Genomic DNA, 10,274 nt, shown 5'->3' with positions numbered 1-10,274 from the left:
GTCGTTGGAAGGGCCACTAAAGGTTGGGTTCCTAGGCTGACCAAATTTACTAGTACCTGTGGTACTGTTTTTGTCTTGAGAACTGTTTTTAACAAATGAGCCTTTGTGGGTGAGAGCGTAATCATCAGCCATTGTAGCTGCTTCACTAAGTGTTTCAACTTTTCTCTCATCTAAATGAGTTTTTATGTTTGTGTGGACACAACGTTTTAACTCCTCTATCAACAATAATTGCCTCAATTTACCGAAATCCTCATCAATTTCTTTAGAATCACACCACCTATTAAATAATTGTTCTTTTTCTCTGGCACATTCTGCATGAGTTTGTTCATCTCTCTTTCTCGAGTTTCGAAATTTCTGGCGGTAAGCCTCAGGAACTAACTCATAAGCTTTCAAAATAGCTTTCTTGACTACTTGGTAATTTGAAATCTCATCTACAGATAAAGAAGAATAAATGTCTCTAGCTTTACCAATCAAGACACTCTGAAGAAGCATTGTAAGCTTATCTTCAGGCCATTTTATACTGTCAGCTATTTTCTCAAAATGCATAAAATACTTGTCAACTTCTTTCTCTTGAAAAGGAGGAACTAACCTAATGTTTCTACTGACATCAAAACCTCTGTTTCCTTGTAAACCCCTAAAAGTTGGATTACTTGAACTGTCTTGAGAAGCTAGTTCTAATTCTTTAATTCTAAGTTCTGTTTCAGCTTGAATTTTTTGCTTCTCTAGCTCTAACATCTGATCTCTCTCTTTTTCTTTTAATTCTTTCTCAATTTCTTTTTCTCTTAACTCTCTTTCTTTGTCTATTTCTTTTTCTCTTAACTCTCTTTCTTTGTCTATTTCTTTTTCTCTTAACTCCTTTTCTATTTCTCTTTCTCTCATTTCTTTCTCTATTTGTTTCATTTTCATTTCATGTTCAAGTTCCATTTGTCTAATTTGGATTTCTGAAGTGACTGTTTCCTCTATACTATCTAATGCACTAGAGTCAAATTTGCCATTGTCAACAAAATATCTTATAATTACATTCCGAATTTCAGCTTTCCTCAAATTAGTTTTGATAGCTAGGCCTAAATGTTTACTCAATAACAATAAATCCTTCTTAGTAACTTGCAAAAGAACATCCAGGGATGGCGCTTTAACAAACTGTTCTACCTGCATAGTAGTCATGTTAATCTAGCTGTTGGTTTCAAATGTAAACTCCAAGTTTAAACACAAATTTTGACGATTTCTAAATTAATTTTTCAAAGTTAGATTTCACAAATTAAATATCGATCTCGGACACGAGCCCCCAATTCTGTTACATTAACGAATAACAGAAAGGAGAAACCAGCAGCTAAATTCAAAAACACATTTAATTATATATACAATATTATACAGAGATGGTTTACAATATCTAAAGTAATTGGTGGTGGTACAAGAGTAATACGATGATTTAAAGTGTAACTTATCTGTATGCGAATGTCCTGGTATAATCCTTGATCCTTCCAGGTTTCAAATTCACAATAATCACAAATCCACAAGGAAATTGAATGTCCACCGATGATTTGTAAAGTTCCAGGCAATATGAATAAATCCACACAAAGTGTTGTAATAATCCACAGATAAAGTCACACATATCTCTCCCAATAGAATCTTATATGGCGCTGTACAATTCTTGGTATGTCTTATTACAGGTCTCATTACAGTTCTGATTAGCCTTGGACAGCTGGAGTATATATAGCTAAACCGTAATTCAAGAATATTGGAGAACCTTCTACTTCTAGAAATATCTAACTAAAAACAGTAAACAAGTAAACACACATAACTTTCTGGAAATAGATCATTCTAGATCTCTACTTAAACTCAACATGTTTACAAACATATTTGTTTATACATGATTATATTCTAGAAAGTTAAATGATATGACCTTCATAGGATGTATTGATAAAAAAAGCTATAGGAGTTATCTCCCTTATCTCATAACTACATGTATTTAGTGTCATACATAACATTAGGCATACCCTTCTTTCCCGAGACTCGCTAAGGCGTTGGTACATACGAAGGGACATCTTGGAAGGTTGTGTAGTGTGTACGGGTATCATTTAGATTATATTATATTTCTTAAAAAAAATTATCAACGAAATCATTGCAGATAAAGGAAGCCATGTGATATATGTCATATGATTATATCAATTTATATCTATACCCGTCTCAGCTATCGGGTGTTACTAGAAAAAATTAAAACATCAATCTCATATTTTTCTATTAATTAATTAATGAGTTGATTGACTTTTACTGATTAAACTCATACTTAGTAATTACTGGTTGTGGTAGATTTCTGCTGCTTAAATGCTATGTGGGGTCGCGATAAAGTATCTAAGATGAAATGACACATTACCACAATCCATCTCCTCTGGGTCGCGAGGCATAATCCTACATGCAAGCTGGCCATTTGCGTGGAACTGACAGATCGGATGTTTTTTTCTCTGGTTACTCCGGCTTTCCTCCACCATCTATGTCTGGCACGTCCATGCACGACCCTAGCCTTTATTGGGACGTTAAACTAACAGGAACAAGCAAAAGCTATAAAATTTGATTACTCTCAAAAGATCTTAAATAAAAGAAATAAAACATCTATAATTAATATGGGGCCTCGTTTATCCCCCAACAAATTTTGCTTTCGTGTGTATGGAAAAAGTATTCCATGTGTAGTATTATACATCGCACACATTCCCACAAAGTTGCATTATAATGTTTACAGGTTGTGATATCACTGTCAAACACATTGTTCGCTGCTGAGTTATCCCATAATGTGTTTTCTCCCATACTTAACAGGGATATCTCGTGGTTGCTAGGGAGAAGATAACTCTGTCTATTACCGGGGTAGGGAAACGACAGCTCACACGCGCTAGACAATGACGTGACGTCATCATTACATGCGGTGCCTATTGTTGACGACGTCATTGATTTTGAGGCATTGCGACATTCCTATGATAGCGGCGCTTTGGAAATGTTTCTATATAACTGTATTTCCATCATATTTCGTTTAAGTATGGGAGAAAAAGAATCAAACATTTGTTTGTCAGGTTGACAGGATATATCAACCCTCTTGAAAGATTTTGACCGTCAACCCTCGCAAACCCTCGGGTTGATCAGCCAAAATCTTTCACTCGGGTTGAGATATCCCTGTCCACCTGATAGACCCATGTAAGATTCTATTAACCTTACACAGGGAAGTGTAAGACAGCTCACACGTGCAAGACAATAACGTGACGTCATCAATACATCGTGCATTGTCGATGACGTCATCAATTTTGATGCATATCGACGTTCCTGTGATACTGGCGCGATGAAAATTGGGAAAGCAACGAGAAATTCGTATTTACCCTACAAAGTATTGAAGAAAAAGAATCAAAAATGGATCTGTCAAGTGGACAAGGATATCTCAACACATCAAAAGACATTAAATAGGTATAGGTATTTAAATACGAGCTCAGCGATATACTGTTTTCTTTCCAGAATTGAATTCAGCATTATTTCTTCTTTTAAAATATTCTGAAAAATTGACCTCTGACATTCATACATCCTTAAAGAAGCAATATACACAACAAACTTTGAGCACAGACAGACAAACTACTGCACAAGCTGGCTTTATTGACAGATCAACTATATTCTTGGTTTTCCGCGTTCCTGCTGGAATTTTATCACTGTTTTGTAGGAATGAAGCCTGATAATATTCTGTCAATAATTAGGAGGTGACGCAATACTATAAAGGAATATTTATCAGTGAGAATTGCCTTTTATCTTTATACTCTAAATACAAGTCTGTTTCACTCATACGTGCCAATAAATCATATTATTCAACTATTTCGCCCGATATCCATTGAGTTTGCCCATGTAGTTGTTTTATGTGTTATATCTGTTCTCGTTAAAATGTCAAGGTCAGACACTGTTTACACGTGTGTATCAATGTAACAAGCTTTCAGAAATCGAAACCGAAAGTGAAATGTCCACGCTAATATATTTCATAATCAATAAATTCATAATCAGTTTTATTTAGCCAATCTTAATATTTTCACTCTGAATGTAATCTGAACTTAAAATAAGACACTGATTGGCAAAATTGTAACACATTTTATCGTACAAATTCAAATATTCTATCTATCTTCTCAGGTTTGACGACAATTTTTAGTTTCTACATAACACCTAAATAAAGCTTCATAATATGAACACTATGATTCGTATTCATTATATTTGCATATTCAATAGAATCGACGAACCGATTTTATGCACGTCATTACAATTACCGAGAAGGTACTTGTTTGACCTACAAGTTAAGGTCATTCGTGGTATGTGAATGATGTCCTTTCATATGTATTATAGCACCAGCCTATTCACACAATGACGCAATGGAAAATCTGGAGTAAATCGAAACCAATAAATAAAATACCATCGGCCTGCTGATTTAAAAATTATAAACAATTCAAAAACTATTCGTATTCCATGAAATAGCGATATATTATATTGTTGTAGTTATAACAATAGTATATCTCTACATAAATAAATCGTGTTTCAGAGTGTGTTTTTCTCTACCAAACGATCTCTCTGGTTCATACCAGCCTGACTAAGACTACTCTTGAATAGTTCAGACATTTACACTTTATTTTTAGGATATTGTCATTCATTACGCAATATATGTTCGTGTGCCTATAGTGACAAGTAAACCAATGACGCATTGAACAATGTTAGATTTGTATTCGATTCTGCTGCGTATTGTAACGGATGGTAAAATGTTCTTTTGCTTTCGGATTACTTTGTATTAAAACAAAGAGATATTTAAAAAAAAAAATCTTCAAATACTCTAATTATAAAAATATGTGCACAATCAAGCATCACTTTTATTGCGTTAAAACATGGTAATGTAAATTAAGGTGAAATAAGGTACAATTCCAAAGATACTTTATTTACTAATAAGATTAGTTTATGAATTTAACGCTTTAGATACCATACTTATTATTCGTTGTCTACCCTGGATATACTTACTTTAAACTTTCAGCTATTACAATCAATAAAATATGTCATAAGGAGAAAACATAGCAAATAGGAACTAGTGTGACAGACACTTATGTAGACCCTATCACATTGTACTTGACAGCAAATTTTAACCTTGGTCCATGATAACACCAGTCTCACATAATTACTCTCTCAGTCGCATATAATAATTGAGTTTACCGAAAATTAATCAGCAAAAGTTTAAACCCAACAGAAACGGTGAGATGATATATAATAACGCTATTTTATATGTGGATAAAAATGATATAGGTATAAATTATTTCGATGCCTCTGGGAAAATAATTCGGGATTGAAAATATTATTATTACATTGTGGTCCTAAAATAAGAAAAAATAACCACATGAATAGATCGACAGATGATTAAATTTTATAGTAGACGCTAACACTTAAAAAAGCGATTAAAATATAGCTGATATAATCGTGATCATTTTCAATGTCTTTATAATTTCACGTTACAATCATTATGAAGTTCAGCTGTTCAGCTCACTGACAGCAGGATAGCTCCAGTTGAATGTAAATTAAATTAGAAAAAAGTGGGTGAAATATCAGTTTTTCTAGTAGTATTATAACTAGTGATAGTCTACTGTTGAAGTGTTTCTAATGACTGTCTAGGAGCCACGCTACACTTAGTATTGTATGATCCACAGCTAAAGCCACCGGAGCCTTTCACGTCCAGACATATGAAACAGAATTCGCATTTACAAATGCTGCAAATCATATGCTTACACTCTGCTAGGTGCTCAATGAGAGTTTTACAATTTGGACACGCGCGCACGGATGGACAATTCGCCACTCCAACGATTTCTTTCGTTGCACATCTCTGTAGATGTTGAAATCCAGCGTTACGTTTGCAGATGTGGTTGTTATTCCATGGAAGCAGACAGTCCCAACAGAATTCTCGCTGAGCTCGAGGTTTCCCTAATTTTTGACAATATATACAATCCACGCGGGGATTTGAAGGATCTAACCGTGAACACATCATTCCACATGATGGACATTCTCTGGTATTTATGGATTGAGTCGCGTGGATGTGATTTATACGAGATTCAAAAAGAATATGTTCATCTGAGGACAAACATGCCTTTTCGGCGACTTCCTGGAACGTCCACTCTGCATTACACCGGGTGGTACAGCAGTGGAAAGTATTGGCCCAGTCGGTCAATTTGGACAAGCAAAAACGATATAAATTATCCGTGGCTGTAACAAAAACAACATAATATGACAACTCAGGAAATAAAGTGCATGTTAAGAGAAGGAACATTTTAAATATCAATAATGGCCTGTAGAATATGGATATTTAAAACAAATAGTTTTTTTTTAAATGCATATGAGTGAAAACTAATCAATTGTTTAGTGGGTATTAAAATGAAAGCTTACTGATAGCGTGGCCACATGACATCCGACACCTTGGACTTGGATCATCTTCATAGGGATTAGTCATGTCCGGTAAATCTGTTCGACACCACAATGGGGGTGTTCTATTAGCATTATGCACTACCACCTGTACTGTACGTGTGACGTCAACTGATCCTGATACCAGTTCTCCTTTTTCATCGACAATGTCGATGTTGTCTTTACATTCATAGAGGACTGAAGCTATGACAGGCTTAACTTTGTCAATGGTGTTACTCTGTCAGAAACAAAAAATCAACAAAGCATAACATAAATGTCGTGTTTACATATTTACGAAAGGCACAAGGGTAATAGACATTATGACTTGGACTATAACCAACGCTAACTCTTGTTGGTAATAGGTTCGATTGAAATAACATCTTACCTGAGTAGCGTAATATTGCTAGGTTCACTTATGTAGTATTATGTTTTAGTGGAGTAACACAGGTAATACCCGTATGTAAAAACATTTGCTGGATAAATCTGACGTTGTTCGACGACCGTCTGCGAGCCATTCATCATCAAACCCGTAACAGCCATGATAAACAATACATGAAAATTGCTGATTTTTTATTGGGAAAAAAGTGCAATGGACCCCGATAATCCGGACGCCGATAGTCTGGAAAACTCGTAGTCCGGAAATGTTAGGGAAGGTATTATCGTAACATTACATATTTACTAAGAACAGAAAAGTCACCAGTCTTGAAAATTCGTAATTTGGACGGTTTAGGCTTGGATCGAAGGTATCCGGATTTTTGAGGGTTCATTTCAAGTTTTGCGCCATTACCTCTCAGATTTACACACAACTTTAACATATAGCGATGTTTTGTTTAACTATCCACTTGTTAATATACAGTAATGATATCATTGTAGTAAAGCAAAGCTACACGAAGGATCTTCTTTGCTGACAAATGAAAAAAATCTACAACTTTTTGTCTCATTAACATTTTTTGAAATAGTAGTTCACAATTAAGTTGAAAATGGAATAAAAATAAACAGTGTTGTGCTTTATTTTGAGCTATTTTGAATCGAAGAAAGTTGGAATTCACTATTTTAACCACAAATACGACGGACTAAAGAAAAATGTTCAAAAATGGTTGTCTAATAAGTATAAATATTTACATAATTGACAAACCAGAAACTAATGATAATACTATCAACACATTTTTTTGCTTAGCATAACAGTATATCTTAATCCTACACCGCAAATGCTTAAGATTAATAAATGACTTTAATTTGATAAATTTGATTCAATGTTTCTCAGAACTAACTAAAATTTGTAGGACAAAGCTCTTGTAGAAGAAAAAGAAACAGTGATTGACTTAATTATTTATTACTCACCGATGAAAATATCTTTCTTTCCTGAGACTCGCTAAGGCGTTGAAACGAAATAAAGGGCATCTTCGCAGTTGTGTAGTGTGTACTAGTACCATTCACCCTATCTGATTTTAAAAAACAAGTCAACTGGATTGTTCACTTTCGGTTTTCCATATCTATATATAAAGTCGATGCCATATCCTTTCCAAACAAATGTCTTCATGGTAAGCCATGACGTATTTAAATTTCACAATCGATATACATATTTACCTCATATCGTTCATTTTATGAAAGCCCAAATCCTATTTAGTTGAATCGGCTATGAATGCATAAATAATTATTGGGTACTATAATTGGAACTGTACACGAGGTTCGTTTAAGTAACTGACTCATACTACTAAATGACAGTTCTCTGAATTTTTTCAACGAAAGCGTTTAAGTGTACGCGATCAAGGGAGACGTATGAATGGTCGCCTATATCATACTTCATTCTTCTCAGCTGTCGGGTGTCACTGGTAAGAACAAACTTTTAAATACTAATGCATCACTGTAGCATAAATGATTTCAGAATGGGGAAAGAACTCCATTTTTCATGAATCTACTGGATATTAGATCATTAATCTTAGTTTTAACATGACACGAAACTTAAATCCATGATCTTATCCCAATAAGATTAATGAAAAATGGCATTATATCCCCTAATTTTATTACTTGAATTAATTACACTGAAGATTAGCGTTAAAATTCCAATTATTAATTATTGATTGACTTTTAGTAATTAAACTCACTTATCATGTGGTTTTGGTAGATTCCCGCTTCTTCAATGCTATGTGGGGCCGAAATAGCCGAATATTTAAGATGTTACGTCATACTACCACAATCCCTCCGCCTCTGGGTCGCGAAGTCAAATGCCATGTTGGTTAAGACAGATGGTGGGCGTTTTTTCTCTGGATACTCCGGCTTTCTTCCACCATATATGTCTGACACGTTCTTAAATGACTCTGGCTATAATTGGAATATTTAAACAATCGAAAAAAAAATAATAAAAGCTATAAAGTTTGATATATCCACAAAAGATCTTCAAGAAAACATTTATCTTACGGGGCCTCGTTTATCCTTCAATATCTAAAAAGATGACCTTCTCATGGTATCGTTATCACAATAAATAAACATCCTTTTTAGTTTTCTCTTTGTTTCCAGTGCGTGTCGTAATCATAATTTATTATCATTTTGAAATGACCAAAACTCTTGTCAGTATGATTAAATTTAACACGATTACCGCAGATATGTTGAAAATGATTTCCTATTGGTCGATTTATTTTTCTGTTGTTTACATGTTGTGTCATGACTGTTCAACATATTGTTCGCTTCCATAACGTGTTGTCAATGTTTCTTATGTTTGAGTTGCATACGAATGCATGATATATGGAAAGATGATAGCCGTCTTTAATTCTGTAATATTTATAGAAATTATTGAAGCAACGATGTGATTTTATGTTGATTATTGCTGGATTTAAGACGGTAGTCTAACGTGTACAGTACAGCACATGCGCATACCTGTGTTTGATAAGGCATAAAGCATGTTCCTCGTCTGATTAGTTTGAAAATCGCTAAAATCCGGAAATGATTTCAAGTTTCAATACGTCACGATTTCAAAATCGTTTTTTTGCAATTTGTTTTTAACTGTAACTAATCAAAGTAGAACTCACGTGATTTTAAAAGTAAAAAAAAACTTTCTGTGGGTCCTTCATAATGTAATAATGAGGTTTCGGGGTGTTAAATTAGTCATGAATAAATACAGTTGTTAAGATTGTTAATAAATGTCACAGTAATGAGTAATTATATGTTTATACTCGAGCAAGTGAACATAATTCTTGTTTCAACACCTTTAGTTGAGTAAGATTGAAAATTGTCACTCGTTGAAATACAATGCAAAATGAATGGACGTGATGATGTTGTTTATACTCAAACCTCTTACAGATTCCCTACTCAACACACAACAACAATTGTAAATTTGGAACAGATTGACAAAATATGCAGCTAATAGTCTCAAGCAAAATGAAGGGCGGATCTTTCCCCATTAATATCAGTCCCGTAAGTATGGATTTTCTTTTATTAGATGACAATATTTTTCAGCTAATCAGATGGTTCTTGAAATTTTATACATTGAACTGTTTTATATTTATGCTCCTATCAGCAACATAAATACATGAAACATGTTGGATTCCTTTTAACATACTCCGTTGTTCACTTGTGTACATTTTCTGGACCTCAATGAGTTTTCTATACACTATTGGATTTTGTTTTCACACAGAACGATAGGCTGATTACGATAATCGAAGCCATAGCTGAACATGAAGGGTTACCAGAAGAACAGATAAGCTTTTTATACTTAAAGAAGCAATTTACACACCAAACCTTAAGCAGAGGCACACAAACTATTGCACAAGCTGGCTTTATTGACAGATCAACTATATTCTTGGTTTTCCGCGTTCCTGGTGGAATTTTATCACTGT

The 10,274-nt window shown here is 34.2% G+C and overlaps 1 protein-coding gene and 1 long non-coding RNA gene across 2 annotated transcripts; one reads left to right on the top strand and one right to left on the bottom strand.

The window, feature by feature from the left end:
* Positions 1-5,629: 5,629 nt before the first annotated feature.
* On the bottom strand, positions 5,630-7,842 carry LOC138305840 (uncharacterized). The gene is made up of 3 exons (XM_069246104.1): positions 7,783-7,842; positions 6,427-6,679; positions 5,630-6,246 (listed from the first exon to the last, which is right to left on the bottom strand). The coding sequence occupies exons 1-3, from the start codon at positions 7,840-7,842 to the stop codon at positions 5,630-5,632; spliced, it is 930 nt and encodes a 309-aa protein (XP_069102205.1).
* Positions 7,843-7,984: 142 nt separating this feature from the next.
* On the top strand, positions 7,985-10,213 carry LOC138306211 (uncharacterized). The gene is made up of 3 exons (XR_011205808.1): positions 7,985-8,273; positions 9,739-9,852; positions 10,073-10,213. It is a non-coding gene; the product is annotated as an uncharacterized lncRNA (long non-coding RNA).
* The last annotated feature ends 61 nt before the right edge of the window (positions 10,214-10,274 follow it).

The sequence above is a fragment of the Argopecten irradians genome, chromosome 13, assembly GCF_041381155.1.
Source record: "Argopecten irradians isolate NY chromosome 13, Ai_NY, whole genome shotgun sequence".
In the NCBI taxonomy this organism is placed as follows: domain Eukaryota; kingdom Metazoa; phylum Mollusca; class Bivalvia; order Pectinida; family Pectinidae; genus Argopecten; species Argopecten irradians.
Note: the sequence above shows the minus strand (reverse complement) of the source record. Positions and strands in the feature narration are given on the sequence as shown.

Coding starts and splice junctions, on each gene's coding strand:
- LOC138305840 (XM_069246104.1), bottom strand. CDS start 7,842: ATGCCCTTTATTTCGTTTCAACGCCTTAGCGAGTCTCAGGAAAGAAAG. Junction 6,680..7,782: donor AAAGAAAGATATTTTCATCG/GTGAGTAATAAA, acceptor TGTTTCTGACAG/AGTAACACCATTGACAAAGT. Junction 6,247..6,426: donor GTCATGTGGCCACGCTATCA/GTAAGCTTTCAT, acceptor TTTTTGTTACAG/CCACGGATAATTTATATCGT.